Source organism: Oryzias melastigma, linkage group LG8 (assembly GCF_002922805.2).
Source record: "Oryzias melastigma strain HK-1 linkage group LG8, ASM292280v2, whole genome shotgun sequence".
In the NCBI taxonomy this organism is placed as follows: domain Eukaryota; kingdom Metazoa; phylum Chordata; class Actinopteri; order Beloniformes; family Adrianichthyidae; genus Oryzias; species Oryzias melastigma.
The window spans coordinates 15,899,560-15,924,792 of NC_050519.1; the positions used below are offsets into that span (position 1 = coordinate 15,899,560).

Sequence of the window (25,233 nt, forward strand, 5' to 3'; positions counted from 1 at the left end):
TGGAGTTCATCACAAAGAAGGAAAGAACAGCAGATTGGTGGTCCTTAACCTTTTTCAGGCCACGGACAAGTTTATTGTCAGACAATATTTTCATGGACCGGTTTGTATGAGACTGAAGTGAGCTTTTTTTCTGTTTTTTAAGCCTCCTGTTTCCCTTAACTATTAGGGGAAAGTTTATCTTCTGTGGAGCCAAATAGGAGTCATGGGGTGTGCCTAAAACTTTATGCAATTCTAATATAAACCTAATTATTTTTATCTTCAAATTTTTGGTTTTTAAGTTACAAAACTCAAAATTTTACTAAAAATTTTTTTTAATTCTCGCATGAGAAAAATACAATGTGCAACTGTGTTAAACAGTACGTCACAGCAGACAATTAGAACTAGCCTGTCATTTTTTTCAAGCAGAACTGCGTTTTTGACACCCGTATGTGACACAACACAACAGCGCTTTGAACGCACTAGAACTGCGTTTTGTTTGCGCGATTTGTAAGCGATGAAACTCTCCTTTTTACGTCCGTCTTGGGACAACGCAAGACACCATAATTACATGCCATTTTCGAAAAGTGCGTAAAAAGCGACATTTTGGATGGCGAATACGCAGATAGCCAATTTTCCGGGTAATATATGAACCATTTCGCTTGCCATCATAGTACAGACATTTTCTGACCAAAACTATCCAAGTTCCCAGAGTCAGTGAGGGCATCAGGACTGAGGTTACCACCCTCATCGATTTTGATTAGCCCTTCATGTTAACCCCGCCCCCACACGCCAGAACAGAGCAAAACATTTTTTGAGTTCTCTGATTTGAAACTGAAAAAAAGATGACAATGAAAAAAAGATTTGAGACTGAAATGTTGTGTTTTGATATTTAAAATCAGACAACGTGAAGCTGAACATAATTAGGTTTATATTAGTTGTTTAATTAGTTGTTTTATTAATGACCTCGACTTGGCTCTATAATCTTCATCCTCTGTAAAACATCTGCAGCTACTTGAAACTTTATTTGTTTACTAGAGATTTAGATCACAGTAGGACTTTGGTCAGATTTTCAGCATGCCACTTTTTTAACGTATCTTGTAAATATTTTAATAAAAATCCGCCTTTGACAAAAGAGAAAGAGGCATTTTGAGTCCAGAATAACATCTTTCATTTCCAGAATAGCAGCACAGAATTTGATTTAACAACAATAACAGCAGCAGTGCGTTTGCTGCTTTGATCTAAACTGTCTGCTGAATTTATTCCTTCCAAATGATGTCTTATCGGCTCCACTTTGTTTTCTCCGGAGTTCAATGGCTTTCTTTTCTCCTGATAGCCAGCTTCATCTGATCTGTCCTGACCGGCGTAGAAAAAGCAGTTTAAGAGCAGCAGGGGGAGAAAAAAAGTGTCTATTTTAAGGGGCAGCATCTTGAACCTCTCTGACCCCGTAGCTTTCATCAGCCCTCCCGCAGTGGAAAGTCTATGTGATGTGAGCAGCAAGCATGCTGGGAAACCAAGATGGAAAAATAATTTTTCATATTGTGCAATCTAAATACCCTAGCCAAGGTTGAACCGGGCTAACAAGGCCTAATGCACAAGATGATGGCACGCACGCTGAGTTAGGGATACGTGGAGAAAAGCATGCGCTCATAATCAGGAGGAGGATGAAGAGACACAGCTTTGCAAAGTCATAACATCCTCCCAGCATTCCGCTCTATCGCACATTGATCTCATCTCGACTTCTAGACTGTACGACACTCAAGTTAATACTCCTTGGATGTGAGCAAGTGTGTTAGTTGGCATGCGAAGCCTTGTGTATTCATGCATTAGTAAGTGATTACGCTGGAAGGAACCATTCATTTTTTTCTGTAGGCAGAGAAACAGTAATTTAAAAAAAGGAGAAGTAGGGTCCATCTATTTTGGCATCCTCTCCAGTGCTCTGTCCAACTCGGAGAAGAATCTGTAGCGTCACTGGACTTGCTCTAAGCCAAGCCCCCCCCCCTCCGACACACACGCAAACATCATTTACAGCAGAGAACTAAAACCCGTATGACATGGAGACACAGAGGTTCCAGTTCCACACGGACAAAAGTTGAAGAGGACGGATTTGTGGCACAAGGACAGAGGGAAATTAGACATGCCTTTGGGGAAGGACAGAGAGGAAAAAAAAAAACCCTCTGAATTATTTTCCGTTCTGCCGTGCAGAGATAAGAAGCCATCTAGAGCCGTGTAATGAGCTGAAGTGGAATTAGTTTGGAAAGCCAAAGCAACACAGGAGGAGCTTTACAAAAAAACATTGTTAAACCCTTCAGATACTCCACGTTTGTGAAAGTGAGACACAAACTAAACAAAAAGAAACATTTCCCCTTTAGACAGATGTATATTTTATCATTTTTAGTGATTAAAGTCACACCTAAGCTATAATTCTTTCTTTTCTAAAATCATCATTATCACAAGACAGTTTTAAGCTTAAATCAAAAATTTTTTAAGACATTTTCTGCAGTTTGTTTAGACAAATTTCAGATGTTATCCTTGGTAATTTCCCATTTGTCCTTTGCTTATACTCTTATCCTCTGGTGACAATTACCTCATAAGCACAAGTTAAAAAACTAAATCTCCAAGCAAAATCAGTGTCAAAAATGGGCAGAACGTGCAGCAGGTTTATTAGTCCAGACAGGAACTAAGCTCAGCTAAAAGTCCACAAAGCTAAATCAGAGTCAGACAGGCAGAGGTCAATCAAGAAGATCAGGGTCAGGGCAGGCAGCAGGCAATCAGAAGTAGCAGGGTCAGAAACAGAAGATCAGGTCCTGAATGAAACGCTCGGTAATGCAGGCGGAGTGGCACAAAACAATACTTCGCACACAGCGAGGCTCTTCGTGCTGCTTAAGAAGCAGGTGGGTGATTGTCATATTGGAGTCAGTTAGAGTTCTGGAGACTGCTCCCACTGGTGACCAGAGGGGGATTCAGAGCTCTGACTCCTGACAGCTTTTGGGTTGTGGGCGGGACTGCTGGTGCGAATGTTAGCCTTGCTAATTTTCCATTCATCCTTTGCTTACACTCTCATCTGCTAGCAACAAGCACATCACAAGCCCAAGAAAAACAGTGAGCAATATCAGAGCAATCCATCCATACAATTTAGAACTAGATGCCATCTCAAACGAGGACGGTAACAACGTTAATGGATTTATTTGTCTGTAATTGGGGAATTTAGAATAGCAGCATAGAAGAGAGTTTTTGGCAGTGTCAGGAACCCAAACTTTTTCACAGCATGGATTTTCATCCGACAGTCATCTCTTCATTTTTTGTCTTTCTTACTGTGCCTTATAGTTCAGTACGCCTTACTCATGAAATACGTTTGGAATTCAAATTGTTGTGAATCAGGAGCAGACAAAAACGCTTTTTTGTGACGTAGAAAATATGCTTGGTGGGCCACAAAGTTCTGCTCCATTTCATTCTGATGCATCCACTTGTGGACCAATAGATCCATCTACATCTTTGTCTCCACATCAGAGCTGACACATGACTAAAACTGTACAGCTCCACTATTGCTCGCCCTTTTGTTGCTTCAGTAATTTTAGGTTAGCAATAGCTAGCGAGAGAGTGCGTAAACAGAGAGCTCTCAGCGATTTCGGAGAGGAATTGGGGCGCCAGCGGTCCCTCCCATAACTCAGAGGCGAATTTCTAATGAACCTCTGCAGAAACTATGACCTAAAAAAATGACATTATTTTCTCTTTTTGACTAAAAATGGCTTAACCAGAATAAAAAGACATCTGGGAACACTAGAATAGATCAAAAGATGATCTGAGTTGGACTTTAACTCACCCTAATGATCGCAGCAGAACAAAGATCCCCAGCAGTCAATATAATAGTAAGTACATCAGATGTCAGAACACTCCACATTAGTTTACATTAAGGAACATATGAAATAATTTTTAATTTAAGCGCCACTTGAAACAAATAGAAAAACTATTTATAATGCAATTCTTTATTAAATCTATATAATTGTGTATCAAATCAAGAAAAAGGAATGCTCCTAAAAGGAAGCTCATTTATGTTTTTTATTCTTTATTTGTAGAACAACAAGTCTATACTGTAGTGGCTGTTCTGGCATCTGTACATTCAGGGTTTACAAATCAAAGAAAATCAGAAACCTGTTTATGGCTCTCATTAAAGGGATTTTAGCCAATGCAGTATGTGGGCCAAGCAGCTCGTGTGGCTTTTTGCGACAGCTTTTCCTGTTGCCGGCACCGCAACGCCCTGCAGCCAAACTCACAACGTGCACCTGTTCCAGGTACATTGGGTTCGGGGGAAGCAAAGGCGCCGTTTCCCCAGCGATTTGGAGCAGGTTTGGGTTCTGCCAGCCTCCCACTGAACTAGAAGTACGCTTTGAAATTTGTAAAACAAAAGCCTATTTTTAGAGTCTGAACCTGTCAACATAAAATGCAAAAAAAAAAGATCAAGGCCATCTGGTTTTCTATCAAGCAAGCACATCCGAGCTGTAGGAGGAGGATTTTTAAAAAGCAGATGGAAAGCTCGAGTCGGTCCGTCTCCACTTTTGGCCTTCAACAGATCAAATGTGTCAAATCAGAGCAGAGAGAAACATCTAGTGTGGTTTGTAGATACATTAGAAATGACAAGCAGATTTTTTCTTCTTTCCTGTGCATTTGAGAAAAAGTTTGCAGAGCTAAAGTAAAAAAAAAAAAGTTTATTTGAGTTTCAAGTCATAAACAACTAACAGATGAGCTGCATAAAAAACGAGACTCAAACCTTTAATGGGAAATGCACATTGATATAGAGGATTAGATACACGCTCGTCTACATACGAGCAATTTCACCAGGAGCTATCCCAGTCATTATGTGGGATGTTTAAAAAATTCATTGAGTCTGTCACTTACATGTAGATTTTTTTTTCTTTTTTTTTAATCATTCTTATTCCTCATGTGGGAGTGAGAACGAATGAAGTCTTCTGCCATAAAAAATACTTAAAAAAAGTTTGTGTGATAAATGAAAGTGGATCAACATCAATTTGTTCATTATTTTGTGCTCTAATGTCAACAAAATTAATACACACAGTTGGAGTAATGTGGGATTTTTTTTTTTACCGAAGAGATGCATTAATCCAAAGAACTGCAGTCTGAGACACTCAGAAGTGTCCCACTCCAACCATATTTTTACTTTTGTAAAATCATTCCCAGTGATCTTTTAATTATGTGCAGTTTCTAGCCAAAATCAAGAAGCCTTTGTTGTTTTTTAAGACATATTTTATGCCCATTGGCAGTAGCTCATTAGATATACAATTCTGGCTTGTGGGCGGGACTTTTGGCTCAGAGCAACTCCGCCCCCTTTTCTGCTGCTGGGAGCTCTGTCTGCGCACTCACGCGCAAACCTATAGCCCAAAGCTAGCATTAGTGGAGCAAAAATAATGGCTAGCAGTATTGGCTCAACCCAGCCGTACAGAACAAAGCCAGAGGCTAGCTTTGAATTCGCGCATGAGGGCAACGGAGCGGAGTGGTAGGAGAGACTTTGGCAAGTCCAGTCAGTAACAGCGTCACTAGCCCCAGCTTTTTCTGGCATCCAGTTTTCTGATCCAACACAATTTAAATAGTCATACTCAGAAAGACAGTTTTAATCGTAAATTATTTTACATAACTCCTCATGTCACAGTAACGTTAAAAACAAAAAAATTGAAAAAAATGAAATTCAAGAAATTAAAATGAAAAAATTGTGTCTAATATTTCGGACGTAACTTTCAATGACTTCATCAAAATCACCGGTCAGCTAGCGTTAGCGCAGAGCTTCCTGTACTTGAATAAACATAACAACAGCAGTTTTATAACTTTAAAAAGGTCACACTACAACATAAAGACATTATTTACATTTAAATGTAAACATCTGTGGTTCAGAGCGCACTAAAGTGAAGAAAAGCGATTCTTAGCGTCGACTAATCGGGTTATGTGCAAACTGGATGTAAAGCACACATCTTAGCCATCAGTAGCTTTAGACTAACTAAAAATTAGATATATAGCATTATCTGTGATAATGCTAGTGTGAATGCTGCAAGCTGAATTTGACTGCTGAAGATGCTAGTCTTAATAGCTGAAGATTCTAAAATTGATAGCTGAAATCATTGAAGTTGATAGTTAAAAACACTGAAGCTGAAATTGCAGAAGCTAATAGCTGAAAACGCTAAAGCTAATAGCCAACTAAAATATTAGTTAAATGCGGAGTTATCCTAAAAAACAGAAATTAGCCAAAATAGCCAGCATGCAGCTGAAATATTAGCTAAACTTCAAAATAGCCTAAAAAAACAGAAAAAAAACTAAATTAGCCAAAATAGCTAGCATGTAGCTGAAAAATTAGCTAAACTCCAAATTAGCCTAAAAAACAATAAATGCCAAAATAGTCCAAAAAACTAGCAAAATGCCATTATAACTTTCAACTTTACTACACTCTAACTCTATATAATATAAAGTAACGACTAATCGACTATTACATTAGTTGTCACCTATTTTAATAGTTGATTAGTCATTGATTAGTCGACTAATCGTGGCAGGCCTCCTCTACACCGCGACCAAAACAACAACAAGATCTCACAAGAAGCAGCTTGTGCTAAAAGTTCAGTCAGCCTCACGCTTTTCTTGTTATGAGACATGTACTACTTGGTTTTTACTTGGATACTTTATTTGGATACTGCCAGTATCAGTATACAGTTGCAGTGCTTAATGTTTCGCTCATTAAATAAAATGAATGTTATCATTTTATTACAACGAAAGAGGTAGACCTACTCTTTAATTATTCTTTTAAGCCCAAATGCCCTAAGTAAAGCTTTAAAAAACAAAATTATTGTCACTTGTGATCATAGAAATACTTCTAGTTACGTTTTCTACTGTTTGCTAAACTTTATCTCCTCTATCATTCCTTCATGACACATCTTTAAGGGAAATTTGTTATTTATCCATAAATAATTTTTCAAAAAGATGGAAAATAGGACCACTGTCAGGTGAGCCAAATGTGACACCCCCACATTCAAACAGCTGTATCCTTCCTGATGAGCGTCTGCCTCTTGACAGAACAGCATTCAAAGGTGCTCAAAGAAATGTCTGCCTCGGGCGCAGCTCTAAAGAACCAACAAGAGTTTTCAAATCCAAGCAGACAGCACAACTGGAGTCAAAGGCTTCATCGGTTTGGTTCAGGATACGCTCATTAAAAAAAGAAGAGAAAAAAGTCTGAAATAATAAACCAGGAAACAAAACTGAAATGTATTGAAATAAAAAAGATTTTAGTGTTGCAGCAGACTCTCAGGTCATCCACTTCTGTGTGATCACTACAACAGGGTCACTCCACTAATAACTAGGGGTCTAATCTCAGGGTGAAAATGATAGGATAAGTATTAGCTCCCAGCTGGTGCTGCGGCAGCTCCAACTTGCCTTTCTTGTCGGGTTTGCTGTGGATCAAAACCCTCCACAGCGCTGGATAAGCCTGCGGGTGCAGCTTTCTGCCTCTCCCAGGAATAGCTGCCATGCAGTGTGATCTTGTCTTCTAATGCCAGGAAAAAAAATAACTGCTCTTCCTACAGTCAAGCAATAATGAGAGCTACCTGCCTTTCCACGGAAATCTCTGTCACACCCATCAGTTTATGCAAAGAGGTTTTTTTGGAGCTAAATTAACAATTGAAACATGTTTAAATCTAAAAATAAGGATTTTTCTTTGGCTGTGTTTTGCTAAATCCCTCCAGCACGTTGAAGAAGATGACTCATGTTTCTGCTCTGGACCACTCCTGGCAACAGTCCTGTAATCTTACACTGGGAGCTGCACCTTTACATCACTTTCTGCCCCGCAGGTTTTGCCCAGCATGTGGTTTGTTGAGGTCATGTGCCCACAAAGGCTTGTTATTTTCTATTCTTTCTATTCTATTGCATATTTTAATTTACAGTATTCACAAGATTGCAGAATTTTCCACTTTACAAGGCGCACTTAAAAGCCTTCAAGTCCCCCTCTGAAGAAAATGTATGTTTTTAACATGTATGTGTGGCGTTTTTCTTATGAAAGAGAACAAATAAAATAAGAAATATTTTGTTTGAATTTATGATCTTCTTAACGTCACAACAGCTCTGCTGCACTAAACCCTCATCTGTTCCTAGTGTCTAGTTCAGGTTCTGGAGAAGAGAAGATGGTATCTTCACATTGACTGCAGTCAAATGAGCCGCCGTTCACATTTCTGTGGTCAAATCAGCATCACTGGATTTTTTGTATGAGTTTGATACAATATTTACGGTAGCAGGACTGCGAACGCTGTGACGAGATTCCCCAGACCTTCTTGATGTGACCACGGAAATGTGAACGGCGGCTCATTTGACCGCAGTTGGAAAGGATTGTAAATCAATGAAAGAGCATTTTGATGTTAGCTTTCATTATTTTATCAAGAACTCTGAGAAACCAATGATTGAATGTATTGATAACAGCAACGTCAGTAAACATTGGAGAATTAGCTAAAAGAGTCTTTGGTGAACTGGAAGGAGAAAGAATCAGGATTTTGGAGGAAGTTCTGTCCATGAAGATCTTCACTTCCTCGTCCCAGCTGACATCTGGATCAGAACCATACGGCTGGACATTACCCATATTGATGGATGTTTTTATGTAGCAGTGGTGAAGATTTATGCTAGCGAGACACAGAGCTATCATAATCAGACGGCGGGATCAGCTCAGCTCCAAAAGCCACGCCCCCTCAGAGGAGATTTTGGAAATGGAGGTTTCAGATCAACATGAAAAATGGCTTTTTAAAACATTTAGGTTGTAGGATTTTGGTTAAAAATGTCATAATCATAATTAAAACAGTACTGGGAACGTTTTTGTTTAAATAAAAAGATTGACAAAGGAGGACTTTAATATTTTTTAAAAAACAACAGTGTGCCTTATGTGGGTTCCAATGAAAAGTCTACTAAGCCATTTCATTCTTTAAAGTGTGTCCATTTAACATGTGTTACAAGTTAAACCAGGTCTAACTTTGACTCTGATTTGGTTCTGACGTATGGATGGCGTCCTTTTTAACTCATAGTGGTTCCACCTGTTTGTGATGGACTAGATTTATATGGTTACAAGTCCAAGAAAGTAAAATAAAAAGGCAATATTTGCACCACCGCGACATTTCGACCCAAGCCTCCTCCAACTTAAAGGTGACGGATATGCTCTACTATCAGGAAGTTAAGACCCAGTGTGAACACCATGGGCCAATCGCATGTTCAAGAACTTTCTAGAATGTGCGTCAACTGCTCAGGAAAAGATTTTTTGCAAGTAGAGACATTAGTCAAAACATATCCTACATCTTTTTAATTTAAACCTCATCTTTGCTCTATTCTAATATATTGTCTTTTACTAGATGACAGTTGTGCATTACTGTCTCTACTGTGATGTTGCAGGCGTACTAAACAAATAAAGCCCACAGTTTGTCAAGTTGACAAACTGCACAAAAAAAAACATACAGTGAGTCATATGTACTTACTCTGGCAAAGTGTTCTGGGTCTCTCAGAAAGACCGTCCTCTCCTTAGCGATGCTGTTGCTATGGTAAAACTCCACGATCTCGTTCAGAGAGGAGAAAGCCTCGTCCCAGATGTAGTACTGACCACAGCGATCCTGCAGCACCTTGAAGTGCTGGACATGGTCCCCATAACTGCAGAACAGACCAAAAGATTCGTTTTTTTATTCACAAAAGAGAAAGGAAGTAGAAATCTTGATATTTCTTAAAAATGGAAGGCTTTTGAAGGAATAAAAACACACTTTTGAGATTTGGCCTGAACATACACAATATTTAATAACCTCGCAGGTATTTACCTTCATTTGTGCCAAAAAAAAAATATTTAGAAATTAAAGCCACATGAAATTCTTCAAAAATATATATATAAATAGTTTCCGCTTGTGTTTAGTTTGTTGCCTCTACACCCACATCGTCCTCTTTGGCCACATCATCAAATCCACCGATGACCATCATGAGGAAGTGTACAAAAATGAAATCTGCACACATGGAGCGCAACGTTCATAAAAAACCCCAGAGGTGTCTCTTCTTTCTCAGAAAAGAAAAATGTTGTAGCATGTCATCAAGGCGGTTCAGTGGATCATTGGCTCCACTTTGATGGAGCTTTTGAGTTTGTTTTTTATCTGCAGGTACATATTTGTTCATTTTTTTAAAGCGACTTCAAGTTTCAACCTTTTCCAATACTACTGCTTTCTTTGGCTCACCATAGGGTGATGTAGGATTTTTTTTATTTCACAATATAGCTTTTTTGCATCTAAGTGACCTTATTCCCTTAAATTGTTTTAAACTTTCTGAGCTTTTAAAATAAATATGCACATGTCTCTCTTGACCTATCTGCACCACTCTTAATAAACCTTTTAATCATTGTCCTATTCTTCATTTTAATTGCATTTTGTTGTATTTTAATGTAATTATATTTTATTTCTATTTTAATTGTTTTAACTGTATTTTATTTTCTTGTATTGATGCCTTTTGACCAAGGTCTCCTTTAAAAAAGAGATGTAGTCTCATTGGGATTCCCTGGTAAAGTAAAGGTTAAATAAGTAAAAAAATATATATATCACGATATAAATCAAATAACAATATTTGTCAAATCTGAATGCTCCGTGGCTCCAAAAAAAGAGTGTAATCATCAGCAGGTTGTTAAGATTTAAAGACTTGTTTTCTGTTATAATTTCTACATAATAGATGCACTAAACATGATGCAACTGCTTTTTCAGATCACTAAGAAAACGCTTGTTTATAGAGAATATAAGTGACCACTAAACTGATCAGTTCCACTTAAAAACAAAGCATTAATTCTACAAATAAATTCTAATGTCTTCAGGGTTTACAGGACAAACATAACATTTTAACACAATTTACACGGAAATACCTTAGGCGTTTTACTTTTTGAACTTGAATTTTTTTCTTAAGAAAATTACAATACATAAAAGCAATTTTATAAATTGGAATGAAAATGTCTGTAAACTCAAATTCAAATGTGCAGAGAGAAGAAGGAGAGATTTACCAGAGATTTCCTAATTCTTACCCCAAGAGATGACCTTTTTTACTGTTATTTATATAAAACTATAATAAAATCAGCCTGTATCAGGATACAGGTTGCAGTTTTTCATTTAACACCCACTGCTAATTAACAGTGTATTCAATTCTGTCATATTTTAAAAAAAATTTATGAATGTCTTACGAAATAATTTTGTTGTATTTATCCGTCACGTCTCAAAGTCCGGTCAGTGGAAATATTGTTTGACTTTTAAACAATCCGTGACCACATCAAGGCGACATATCGAACAGGTCATTATCATTAGCATCTCGCTACGCTACATTGCAGTCACCAAAATCAACACTATGTGATAAACCTTCATTTGCTGCTATGAGTCCAGCGGGTTTGTCTTCCAGTTCTGACTTAAAAACGTGAAATGTCCCGCTGCTTCATCAGCCGAAACTAAATGTTACACAAAGATGGTTAGTGGACGTGACCTCCGGGGGTGGAGCCATCTAGTGGGGTGGGCGCCAAATTGCAATGATTAAATTTTTTTATTTTTTTTGCTAAACAGTTTAACGCACCACTTATTTCATGTAAAAGTAAAAAAAAACACTGTTACCATATTTTTCAACAAAGGGTTTACCAAATGTTCAACAAGTTTGATATTTCATGACGGCCACCTTTGTGTACACTTGTGCACAAAACTTTATAGAAATTCTAGTAATATAAAAAAAACACAATTTCACAATTACACTGTTTCTATTAAATCATTATTATGTGAATAAACACAAACCAACTCACGCGATAACTTATTTAACAATGTGAACAGTACTTTGATTTACAGCAGGTACATTCAAATTTCTGCCACAGTACTAGCACTAATCATCTATCAAAGGAGACGATGGCGTCCTATTCAGGTCATGGAGCAGCAATAGATGAAGAGATTCGGGGAAATTGTGGTTGGTGATTTTACAGAGGAGCTGTGGATCCAACAATTCCACATCAACCTTTAATGAGGTGTGACGCTGTGGGACCTCCAGTGGCGCCCGTGGAATCTGGTGTTGGGTCACGTGACTCGTTTTTAATTTGAAAAAAGTGTATCCTTTGCAGTTTTATAAAATACGTCAATTTTGATAAGCCTAAAAAAAACACATCCTCCAATCAGAATGAGTTTGTTCTTTAGTTTTATTTATTATTGCAAATCCAGTTTTCCCAATTTTAGCAATTCGTCTGGCAGTAGCTGCTAGCGGCGCCCCATGCTGGTACCCATTTGGACCATACCAGGTGTCTTCATAGGTGTTTTTGGTCATTGGTCCAGCCTTGGATTGTTACAAAACTACCATCTGTAAGGCTTCTCCACCAGTTTCAGTTCTGTTCGAGTCCTATACATTTATCTCCTAAAAATAAGAAAAATAACATACTATTGTTTGATCAAATATTATCTTATTCTTTCTTTAAGTATTTGTATTTACTGATAGACTCATTTCTTCCTAAAATAAATAAAAGAAGAAGCCCTACCATGATGCAAAAATCTAACCTTGTGCCTCCAGTGATGTCAATTACCAGTGCAGCCTTTGTTTTTAGAGCGTGACATTTAGGCTGTTCTGTGGCGTTTGGGAATTCTATGTAAATCAGTTCATGTTGGGCAAATGTTCATGGATTTGCATCACTTAGAAAAAAAAAAACACACATCTCAACCTGCAGGGCAAACAGAAATGACTCAGTGGTGTGAGTCATTTGTAGGCTTCCGTGCACAACTGATAGTGTTCCAGATCATTTGCACCAATAGGGTTTTGTGGTAAGGAGAGTTTAAATTTTGTGTGTTTTGAATTGAAAAGTCATAGTCAGTTGCCAAATAGAAATAGCCGTTTGTATTTCAAAGAGTTTGAAAATTAGTCATTGGTAATTACCTGCTCCCTTGTCCAACTCCGACGTGGTTGCTAAGTAACTTGCAAGCTTTTCTTTAGGAATCTGGAAATCTCCCTGTGATCGTATGGTTACATAACTTCATCTAATATGCAGTGAAAATCAGTCCAACACCCCCATATTTCTAAACCCATCGCAGAGTAGGTGTGTGTGTTAGTTTTGTGTTAATGATTCCTAAAGTGTCGTCTCTGTAGGAAGCAGCATCCTTGTCACCGTTTCCTCCATCTCAAAAATGCAGCTTTTTTTCCTCTAAACTCAATCTGCTCTTTTTTCTATTGCCTCGTTATTGGAAATATAGTTCAGTTTTAGCAGTCAGACCATGAGCTCTACGAACAAACAAAACGGACTCCCAGTTGACTGGATGGCATTCAGCTTCACCTCCACCCTGCCCTCCCTGTTCCCCTTCTCCATCCTGCATATCTGCTCTGCTCTCACCATCGCTCAAACCCCCAACATTACGTAATAATAGGCTTGTAGATTGCTGAGATGTTCAAAGCACCGGCTTTTTCTTGAAACATTTTCCCAGCCGGCCCCGTCACAATTCTATCTGTTCAGTTTCATGAAGCGTAGCCTGTAGCTTCAAAGCCTTGGCGTTCTCTGTTTTATTTATTTATTTATTTATTTTTCCCTCATAGTGGTGTTGTATTCTAGTGACTCTACCACCCTGCTTGATTCAGCCTCATCCTCACACTCACTCCTACAACTACTGTAATGGAGTTTGTGAATGATCACCATCATTTATACAATGCTCCCCAGTTGTTTGGTGCTCTCTGCTGCACCCTTCTGGTGGGGTTGGGGTACTACTGCCAATTGTGTTTTACTGAGACGAAACAAATCTATATTTAAAGAGATGACTGTATAAGAGAACTGAACTGAATGACCTCTCCCCCTTGGGTTCCAAACAGGAAGTACTCGCTGGTTCCAAGAAGCCAAAATCCCATAGACTTCCATTGAGAAATAAACAGAATAACTATTCTTGCAATGCTAACTTATTGTAGCATGTTGTTGCTAATTAAATATATATTTTTCTATAATGCAAGTTATTCAAGTTATAAACTGACCAATCAGATACCTCAACAGAAGTAAGAGTTTTGACATCCAAAGTTTCAAATGTTTTGTCTCCTGACCTTGCTCTTGATTAGCAACATAGGTTACCATAGAAACGATGGCTCACACTGATTTCGACCAATCGCTGCTTACCAACGTTGTCTGGCTCCAACATGGCGGTGTCTGTATCACAAAAAAAAATGGCGACTTCATTTCATTGGAGTTGGAGTGAGTAGTTTTCTATGGGTGACATCACACTCACTCTGTCCAGTTCTCTTATACAGTCAATGATAGGATGCTATTTTAATGCTACTGCACCTTTAATAAATGAATTGTATCCTCTTTAGGCAAAAAAAAAATCCCTTTTAATGTATTTTCACATTTAAAATTATACTCTGGTTCTCTTTGCTGCAAACGTCTTTAAAAATAAATAGTGTCACTCCTGAGTTGCCAGTTTGTGGATTTTTTTAGTGGGTTCTCAGTTTGGAAAAGCAGTGAATATTTCTGACAGACAGGCCAAGGTAACTTCAGCTAAAAGAAACAGATGAAAAACTGGAACTCCAGATGAGTAAAAGTATGCAGACAAAAATAAACCTCAGAAATGTTGGTGTGGTTTATGAAATGCTCCAGAAAAAAAGAATATCACACTTTATTTTCCTTTTTTTCATGCTGCAAGGGAAGAGTCATCGAACATCTTCCATTCACTGGAAATGAACAATAAATGTGTGAGCCTTCAGAACAGGAATGCATTTGAAACAAAACGTCAAAATGTGTGTAAGTATAGACAGTACCAATGTTTACTCTGTCACCACAAGAGCGTGTTGTGCATGTGCTGACAGTTCGATCTGCACAAGTTTGACCAGACGACACTTGCAAAGTCTGCGTATCGTTGATTGAAAGTAAAAAATAATCTAAATGTTCCTTACAGAGTCTACTCGACTCTAAATGTGGATTAAACATCCCTAACTAATTCACATTCTAACACCCACGCTGCAAAAAAGACCGTTAGACAGAATTTGTGCAGAAATATGTGACATATTTTGTGTTAATTAGTCATAAAGAAGCTATAATACTGAGTTTTTTTATTTACAATATATTACAGAGAAAAGTGGCACTCTGCAACAACATCTTCTAGACGACACACACCATGCGTCCTCTTTAAGTCCCTTCTCGTTTCTGATCCTGTGTAATTAAGGCCCACAACCACACAGAGTTGATCTTTTTCCATGGGAAAGGAAAGCGATAGAGGAAGTGCGAGAGCCATTTCTAGGAAGGAAATGAAATAGATGTGGTGATAGAGCGCAGTGACAGATACTCTGCAGATGAAGGCGAGAGGTTTTCTTTTTTTTTTTGGAGTTTTCCACTCGGCGCCAGCACAATCTGACATGAGTGAAGGTCACCGGTCTTTCTTTTTCTCTCAACTTCCTCTGCCGATCTATTCTCACTTCCCAGTTCGTCTCTCTTCTTCTGCTGCCAGCCCGTCTCTCTCTCTCTCTCTCTCTCTCTCTCTCTCTCTCTCTCTCTCTCCACCCCCCCGAGCCCCTAATCTGCTGTTGGGTTTCTAAACTGCTGCAGATGTCTGGGAGCCTTCGCACATTCACACTCACCCCTGCAGATGTCAGGTTGACTCTGTGACTGCGCGTGTTTGTGGCAAATCGCTGATGGCACAATGTGTTTGTGCCAACCAGTGTCTGTTTGTGCTGCAGGCTGAGCGCTTTGGCCATGTCACAGTAGTGTGTTAGTCATGCAAAGGAGAGAAAAAAATGATGCTTCAATACATCCAGTTGTGGTAAATAGCGTATACTTATATCGCACTTTGCTACCTTCTTAGAAGGAAGCACTTTATGCTGCGTACACTCTGGGCAGTGCTGGTTCTTAAAAGTGCTTTTATCACTCACAGTTGGAAGAGACTTAGTTCAAAATATCAAAACGGTCCAAATCTCACAAGTCTTGCTCCGAAATATGAAAGCCTTGGGCCAAATCCGAATTCTCCCCTACGGCTTCTCCCTACCCCTACATTTAACCCTCCAAACGGAGAGTTTTAGACAAGTGGGTTGTGTCCGAACCCCCCCGCCCTACTCACCATATAGTGCACTATATATTTGCATTTTCTAATTTTAAATTTCTAAATTTCCCAGAAATCTTTGCGAAAAACTAGCATGAGTTGATGCATTGCAGCTGAACAATTTTGTCAAAAAAAAAAAAACTTTTTTTCCCCCAATTTTTTATAACCCGAGCACAGTGGAGTCAATCAGTTGATTCGATTAGTGAGATTGTTGACCTCATATCCGGTGTTTAGAAAAACGAAAGAAAAGTTATGAACACGGTGCCCGAATTGCTTTTAAATTCCAGTTCACTAAAAAGTCTAGCTCTTTATAGTTTTTAGTAGTTTGGGATTAGGGTGGGAATTCGGACATTGTCATAGTGTCTTTAAATCCTGACGTTTCTCCCACTTGATGACAACATCAACAGTTGCTGGTAGGTCTGCACAACACATCGCAAATTTATTGTTATCATAATATCAGCCTGTGCAATACACGTATCAAAAAAGACGGCTTAAATTGCAAAAAATGGTTACCTTAAACGTATAAACATGCAGAAACAATCCTATGGCAGCTTGTTGTATTTAACAAACTAAAAAGAACCCTTTTCACATTCGACCACACTTTTATGGCAGATCTGCTGTCTAACATTTATGCTAACCTATAACCACCAGGAGCAATGTGAGGTTCACTGTCTTGCCTAAGGACTCTTCGACACATGGGAACCGATCTGTCATCTTCCAGTCAGAGGCTGACGCTCTCCCACTGCATCACACAGTTCTGTGTTTCAGAATTGAAAAATAAGATCAAATGAATCTATCCGCTTTATATCTTGGGGGGATTTTTGAAAATTGCAAACCTGAAGCAGACTGTAGTAACGATGCTTTTATTTTGGCGATCCAAGAAAAGAATTCTGATGGAAACATAAAAGAGGGAACCACTGGAGAGCTCATTTTCCCACTTTCCTCATCCAAAGTGATTCAAAACACAACTCTTGTCCTCACGGTTCAAGAGAAGGCTGCATTTCAAGCATTCACACCTCATTGGTTTTGTATTGAGCTGCCTTTTTTGAGTCAGTTTCGCTCACCATAGAGCATCCTGCTCCGCTTAAATGACAAAATGCAGCAACTTTATCATATTTGTTTTACTTGTAAACTACAGCAGTGTCAACAACCCTCCAGTGCATCCCCACTTATACTAATGGGTATTCGAGATTGGGATTGTTTTAGTCAGGAAAGGTTGCTAAAAATTAGCTTTGCTGCTCAAAATCCAGAGTTGTCTGTCGCTCTATCTATGCTGACTGATAAAAAAACAAACTTTTCACTTTATGCAAACCTGATTTTTAGGGGTATAAAGAAAAACACGTCTTTACCTAAGATTAAAAAACTGCTTTTGTTAGCAAAAAATGTAGAAGGTTCTTCCTCTTTTGCATCGTCCTTCTTTAAATGACACATCCTGTCTCCATGACATCATCGGCAGAAAACATTTTTTTTTTTTTTTGCTTTTTGTAAAACTCCGTCCTGTCCGAACATCCGAAAAGATGACTTTGAGATGGATACAACTTACATTTAATTTAGAAAGGGAAGAAATCAAAGGGGGGCTTCACTTAACATTAATCAACGTATCACTTCTTTGGCGCATTTTCTCCATAATCCTTAATTTATCTAACTTCTGCTTTTCATGAGGCTCATTAAGCTTGAAAATGCCCCCTAAGAGATGACATTCACAGGCTGATGAGCATATTACTTAAAGCTCCGAGAAGATTACAGTGTGAAGATGAAAAGCATGCAGCCCCCACAGGGTCTGTTTGCATTGATGGTTCCTCTTTGGAATAAAGTCCTGATAGGAGACTAATGATGACTGATGACAAATCGAATTAATTATCACATTTATAATCATTTAAGGAGGTGAGGACACATTATTATCAATGTTATTTTTAGAATAAGTTTCAGCCAAAGTGTGCTGAAAGTTTTTAAATCTTCTACAGAACAACAAATAAAACAGTTTTGAAAAACAATAAAATACAATATTTTAGGCCTTCTGTGAGAGCAAAGGATTTTGGGACATCATTCCCTTTGCCTGTCTGGGTGAATTACGGTTTGGGTTTTGGTTTCTGCTCCGTTTGCCCTCAGTTGTTTTATCCCCTTTGTGTCGTCAAACCTTGTAGTTCCAAAAATAAAAAGCCAGAGCTCATCATAACCGATCTCCAAACCTCCTTATTTGTAGCGTCGCTACGATACCATATTTGTAGAGAAATGTTCAGTGTATCTGAATGTCATCGAATACTAACCACCAAAGTTTTGTGAGAACAAAGACCACAGGAAAACCAAAAGGGTATGTGTTTGTGCATGCATGTCAACACTTCACTGATCAAATAACAGAGAATACAGAGTTAAGATATATATGGAAATAACACAAGAAAACATTTCTGACAAAAATTGTCTCTGATCGACAAAATCATGGGGCTAATGTTTAGTTTTAGTCATTGAAAACTGGGGATAAATACGTTTTAGGAATTGCATCAAAGTTACTCATTTCCTACAAATCTTTCAATGACTAACGAAGAGTCAAAGTTTTTGTTTCAGTTTTACAGGTTTGTAGAAGGACTGATCTCTATAATGAGAGCATATGAAAAGTGACACTAGAAATCTTCTCAACAAAAACCAAAATAGCAAAAAGAATAATAAAAGGTGCTTAAAACAGAAGGAGCTACAATCATTTCTTTTTAAGTTTTTTTTGTTAGTTTTACTGTTAAATCCATAGTTATGAGTTTACATGCTGCACATATACTAAAGCAAATGTTTTCCTGTTGACCCTCTATTGAAAAATAAAACAAATACTCATATATAATAAACTAATATACTCTCAATTTCACATTTACTTAATTTCCAACTATATTTTTTTATATTATCTGTGAGGTTTTAGATCATACAAAATGTTCTCTATGATCCTGCACTTTTCTTTCACTCTCTTTTTGTTTCCAGTCTTTCTTTAAGGTTTGTTGTTTTTCTAGAGTTTATATAGATGCTTTTCTCTAATCTAATGAGAAAAGAGGTTCAGTCGACATGGTTGGGTCAGCAGTCTCCCCAACTTATTTTCTGTTAGGCCAAGGAGCCACTATGGAGAGAGAAAAGAGCCACATGTGGATCTGGAGCCATAGACCCTTGGAATAGGCAAACTACCCCGTAAGAATTGCAAAGCGCAAGGCTTTAATAGTTTCCACCTCTTGTTGCTTTGGCCCACCCTCATAATTTCTAGCCAATGAGTGAAGAGGTCTTTGGTTACGTGGTTTGGTTTACAAGCTTTGGGTTAAAACAGGAAAGTTCGATTGACAGCAGTCTGAATACAGACTGAACCCAAGGTTCAGGACTTCATCCAGATCAAATTAAGCAAATACGGTCCAGAACAAAAGGTTTTTCCTGTCTGAATATACATCCTTTAACAACACAAGGGTAAAGTAAGGTAGATACAGGCAGATTTCTGCTATTTCATCGCTTCCTCCTTGAGTTTGTGGCTGCTTGTGCTAGTCTATAAGACCTTGAAGCCATTTTTCTAATGTATTCCTGGATTTTCATTGTTTCATTTTACATTGTACATCTGCCGCTTTCTGGTTCTTAACCTTTCTCATTCCTATTTATGTATACGAAAATCTAACTCGATCAAATACTTATTTTCGGTGAAACTGCTCCTGAGTCAAAGATAACTGGTAAAAAGCCAATATTGGCAAACAGATTTCTCAACTGAAGTCATAGTTGGCATCACTTCACTTTGCATTCTAAAATAAGTTATAAAGTAACCCAATGGGAGTTTTGGGTTTTTTTTCCATTGGCAATATCTGCAAGTCTCTGAGAAAGTATTCTGCTCGTTGAAAGTCCTCTAAAGAGTCTAAATGTTTGTTCTAAAAACTCTCAGCTTCTTCCTCTCTTTACTAAAGCCATTGGAGAACACAGTGGGACTGGGCTTTGGTCTGCCTAAAGAATACAAAGAAAAAGACTTACTGGAAGTGTTTTTAATGTCAATTAGTCACATTTCTTCTAAAAAAAAATGATTATTTTAACTCCACGATAATAGCTATCTAACAAAAGTACCCAAAAGTTTGATGATGTATTGTATTGTTTTATGTGTTAATGTTATCCTGCTGTTTTGTGATTGACAACAATTTTTCTTTAATGACAGAAAAATTCTTTCAGAAATCGTCTTTTATAGGAGAAAATCTTCAGTAAAGCAAATAATCAGAACAGCATAAACAAAAGCATCAATCAACAGCTTTAATTCTATAAAAATGCTTGCTATGTGTCAGGTAATTGCACGTATGACCACATACCTCTCAGCACCTTTTCTAAAATGTCCAGCAGAGCAGCAGCTTTTAATTTGAAAGGGGCCACAGCAGCAGAACCTTTCATTTCTTGTCTTCTCCAATTACCGGATTTCTTTTGCTTCCTATTCCCTCCATCTAAAACAGCTAAAACGAGAGCTGCCATGTCCGTACAATCTACCAGAGAACAACGCTCTAATCCAACTCTTCGCCCCAATCCGAGCCAGGTTGTCTAACAACAACAATGGCCTGGAGAGGAATCAGCCTTTAATTCGAGTTCTAGCTTTTCCTGGCGCCGACACTCACAGAATCCGGACCTCTGGCGCTCGCCGACTCTCCTCATCCAATATCCGCCCAGCCCTTTGAGGCACGGCGAGGCGACTAATCAGCCGCACCAGCAGCTCCAGATGCTGATCCTGCCAGGCAGGATTTACTCATATTACACCAGAGGGGCTGCAGATCTTCTCCTACCATGCCTCTCACACCATTATCCTCTACCTGCTCCTCTGATCCTCGCCTGCTCGGTCAACTGATAAACCATTTCACCTGCATTTCAGCTGAGAAGATTAAAAAGAAAACTTTGGAGAATCACAAAGAAACCAGATCTGCAGTGATGATTAGACAACACATACTAAAAAGGCAAATATATTTTAGGGTGAACATTTGGGTTTCTTGTGTGTGTGAGTGGGTTCTTTTCCTACCTGACGGACATGGAAAACTCGCCAGGAGCACTTTCGCTTTCTCTGACTAGAAAAGCTCCACAGTCTCTGTGCCTGAGTCGACTTTCTGCCACACACCGGGATATGCGGCCGGCGAACCAGCTGAAGACAGGAAAGAGGGGAAAGAAGCGCAGGAAGCTGCAGTCACTGGTCTACACATCACAATTATTTAGAATTCAACTAATTCATGGTGATGTATTGTCAAATTCATGGCAAATTTGTGACACTTGAAGACCCACTCTGATGAAAATCATCTGTTTGGTGTTTTTAGCATTTTCTTTTGGCATTTTTCTCATGATGGAGGACATATGTAATGACAATTAAGCTTAAAATGGGAGTTTTGAGTATTTCTTCATTTAAATCATGAATCAGAAGAAGACAAAACTGTGAAAAAGATCATATATAAGCTATACGGCTGGATAGCTCCGATATTGCTCACTATTTCTGTTGCACCTGTTGGAGGTGTGAGGGGCTGTAAGCTAGCAGGACAGCAAGTAAATATACACTGCCTACAGTTTATATGCAAAAATCAACTTCTGCCGCCATGCAGAAACAATGTTCTAGAAAATTATGCAATTTTTTTTAATTTGACTAAAAATATATGGGGAATAATGGACTCATCCGATTTGTGTGTGCGTAATTCTTGATTTGCAAATATATTTTGTGCGTAACTTTATGTTCTTGCAATTGTCAACACTTCAACTAAAGTCAACACTAGAACTAAAGCTCTGGTTCTCTGCATGCCACTGTCTTTCCCGCCATGAGGTAACTCTGGTGAAAACTTGACGTTTTCCCACTTTCTAAGAAAACTCTGATGACCCAGCTTTCTAGCAGCATTTAAACGCACCACTTACACATGAATCTTAGAGTCATGAAGAGTCACAAAACCAGATTTGTGTGTTAACATGTCGTTTTGTTAGTTTTGAGCTGTTGTAATTTAAATGTATGCTTCTGTAAATTTAATTTTTGCATATGTGAGTACACAATAGCATAAAGCTACGCTCAAAATGTATTATTGAGTCAAATCAAAAATCACGCAAACACAAATCCAAATTTACACATAAACATGAGACACAAATCAAGAAATGCTAACACACAAATCAGATGAGTCCTTTTTCTTTCCATAAAAATAGCATAATAATACCTTATTTTTCACACTTTGCGTTACTTTAAAAGCCTTATAAAAAAATTATGTGTTGCAAACAAGGTTGGGTGTTATTGTGATCATGCTAACGTGGCTAACCTTTAGCAGGGTTGGACTGTTTTTTTCTGCTGCTAACATTGCTGGGAGTTGTCATAGTCTCAGTAACATTTGTTTTAGTGGTTTTACTAGTTTTGTTTGAATTGTTTTGTTACATATTGCAAACAAGGTTGGGTGTTCCAGATATTGTGAACAGGCTAATGTGGCTAACGGTTTTAACGTGGCTAACATGTAGCATGTTACAAACAGGTTCTAGAACTACTGTGAACACAGTCAAACTCCAACTATTTTTGTTTTACAATAAAATCGTTCCCAGCGGTTTTATAATCTCGATTATGCAGTTTTTAGCCAAAATCAATAAAGCTGTTTGGTTTTTAAAGACATATTGTTGTCAACTCATTGGAAATACGATTCTGGGTTGTGGGCGGGGCTCTTGCGATTCCGTTAATATCACATCAAGCTTTTGTTTACACTCTCTCAGCTAATTTACAGCTTCTCACAACCCAAAGCTAACATTAGCTTAGCAAAACAACGGCGCACATTATCAGAGCTATCCACCCGTACAGTTTTAAGAAAATTCCAGCTCAAACAGGCGGATTTGAATTAAGAAATACTCACAAACGCAGTTTTAATTGTAAATACTTTATAAAGGTCCTCTATTATGAGAAAAATGATAGAAAAACATGTTAAAAACACAAAAAAGAGGATTTTTATTGCAGTGGTTCTTTAATAAAGTCTGGCTGACTAATAGATTTATCCCTGAATCTTTTGTCTAGTCTGGTGTGACTTAAGTTAAAAAAAGAGCATTCATTGATGGTTCACGTCATAATCCGGTGTGCTCTATAGTGCGGAAAATACAGTAATTAAAAGACCACTAGGGAGGCTTTAGAAATGACTCAAACATGATCGGAGTGGGTCTTTAACATGGGATGCTTTAGTGTAAATGTACAGCTACACTGATGTGTCTTATCCAATTTTCTTCGCTCATTAAACTTTGTCTTGCAGGCTTTGTATCCAAACAAAAAAAAAAAAATGACAATCTGCTTTCATAAACCTAATGGCTCGAATCAAGAGCCGTGCAAAGTTTGCCACAAACTGCAGCCTTGGTTTGAACCATCGCTTGAACATTCTGCATATTTATTTCTGGCTCCAATGAAGGAATAACAGGGATGAAGACAGAAACACTAAGAGACGGAGCCCCCTAACAGGGTCTCCTTGGGGTGTTTTGCGGACTTAACAAGGCAGCTCCAGCTGGACAGCACATCAGTGCTGATCAACAAGGCCGAGCTTGACGCAGCGGCCGTCCTGTCACTTCAGTGTTTGTCACAGCGAATGAAGAATCCAGCTGGTGTAAAACCATCTGATGGAGAGATGCAGCGAGTACCAGTAGATTTACTGTAAACTCACACACACGCGCGTGTGCACGGCTGGATTGTGCGATTATGTAAGGCGGGGAGTGGAGCGCTTTCCCCTTCGGTTATGCTGCCTCACGCCAGAGTGCAGATGTCCAAAGCGGAGCAGAAAGCGCCCGGAGCCGCCCGCCGCACACATTCTCACTGATGAGCCGGTTGAGATAGGTCAGCGCTGAAAGTGTGAAGCCCATTTATCTGATTTCCAGACGAGCTAGCTCTAAGCTGGAGTGTGAGTGTGTACGTACGCGTGTGGCCGCAGGTTGATGTAGTTTTTTGGCACAAAGCCTTTTCGGTTGTGGAGCTCCGCTGTGTACCAGTTTGGATCGTCCTCCATGTTGGTGATCTAGGAGCAGAGACAAACAGATGCATGTCAATCGAGTGGCACAGGCTGTAACCCAATTTGGCGTGGAACGATCTATGAGCTCTTCAAACTACGCATCAGAACATTGGGGTCAGGTTAGGAAAACTTTCAAAATAAAGTCCAAATTTCTGAATATTTATCTTTATTTAGATTTAACCCTGTATTACCTGAGCTTTAGTTCTAGTTCTGACGTTCTTTAAATTAACCGTTAACATTGTAATTCCAGTTGTGGGACATGCAAGGTTACTGTACCGTGCGCAAATGCTTCCTTCTGTTTTGTTTAAAGCTAGTTTACTCTCCAAAATACTGCCACTAATTGACATTTTATTTACTCAGTTTTCATAGACACATTATCAACAATTAATTTGGCTGCAAATCTGGCTGCAGTGGCCGGGGAGCAGCATCTCCTCAGCGCAAAATAAAAACAATATAAAATAAAAACAATCAAAAAGAAGGAATGATTCCAACCGGTCGTCGAGATTTTCATTGTCAGTAAAGATAAAAATATGCGATTATAAATTGTTGCATTTAGGCGACATACTTTTATGTTACAAATTTGTTTGACCACTGTTTTCTGTCAGTAAAAGCTATCATCAGCTAATCTTTTTTTGATTAATTACAAGTTGTACAATCTTAGAACAAAAAAACGTACAAAATGTACAAATTTCAGGAACTAGTCTAATTCACATTACTTATCGCCATGTTGGTGACAGGAAGAAGTGGTGTAGCCTTTAGATCGAGTATTCACAGGTACAACGGTAACAGTAGGTCAAAGAACGTGTGTTATTAAGGTGTTGTTGGCGACATGTTCCGTGTTCAAGGGTTAAAAACTGTTTTTGAGCTTAACCTTATAAAAACAAAGTTTTGTGGTCTGCAACAGCATCAACAGGATCTATTTTAGCCCCTAAACTTGTATTTTCCAAAAAAACTGGACATTTAATCACATCACAAAAATATTTTAATATGTTTTTTTTATCAAGATACTTTCAATAAATTTAAGGTTTTAACTCTATTCTCTTCCCTAAGGTCCTAATCTTATAATCATGCATCTACTATAATATCCAACAATAGATTCATATTTTTAGTTGACATGATTTTTATGTATTGAAAACACTGGAGTTTAATCTACATAGTTGTGTTCCGCTTCCTTTTGAAATCTTTACTTTAAAATTTTTCACCACTTATAGCCCAATGAGGAACCAAAATGTTGGGATTTT

The 25,233-nt window shown here is 38.4% G+C and overlaps 1 protein-coding gene across 1 annotated transcript in view; it reads right to left on the bottom strand.

Moving 5' to 3' along the window:
* The window catches only part of grapa (GRB2 related adaptor protein a), a 36,171-nt gene that overhangs the window by 3,920 nt on the left and 7,018 nt on the right, over positions 1-25,233 (bottom strand). Inside the window, exons 2-4 of the mRNA XM_024272957.2 lie at positions 23,901-23,998; positions 21,025-21,144; positions 9,477-9,645 (exon numbers count right to left, since the gene is read on the bottom strand). Of these exons, the coding sequence (XP_024128725.1) occupies positions 9,477-9,645; positions 21,025-21,144; positions 23,901-23,998 (387 nt within the window). The remainder of the gene's footprint in view (positions 1-9,476; positions 9,646-21,024; positions 21,145-23,900; positions 23,999-25,233) is intronic.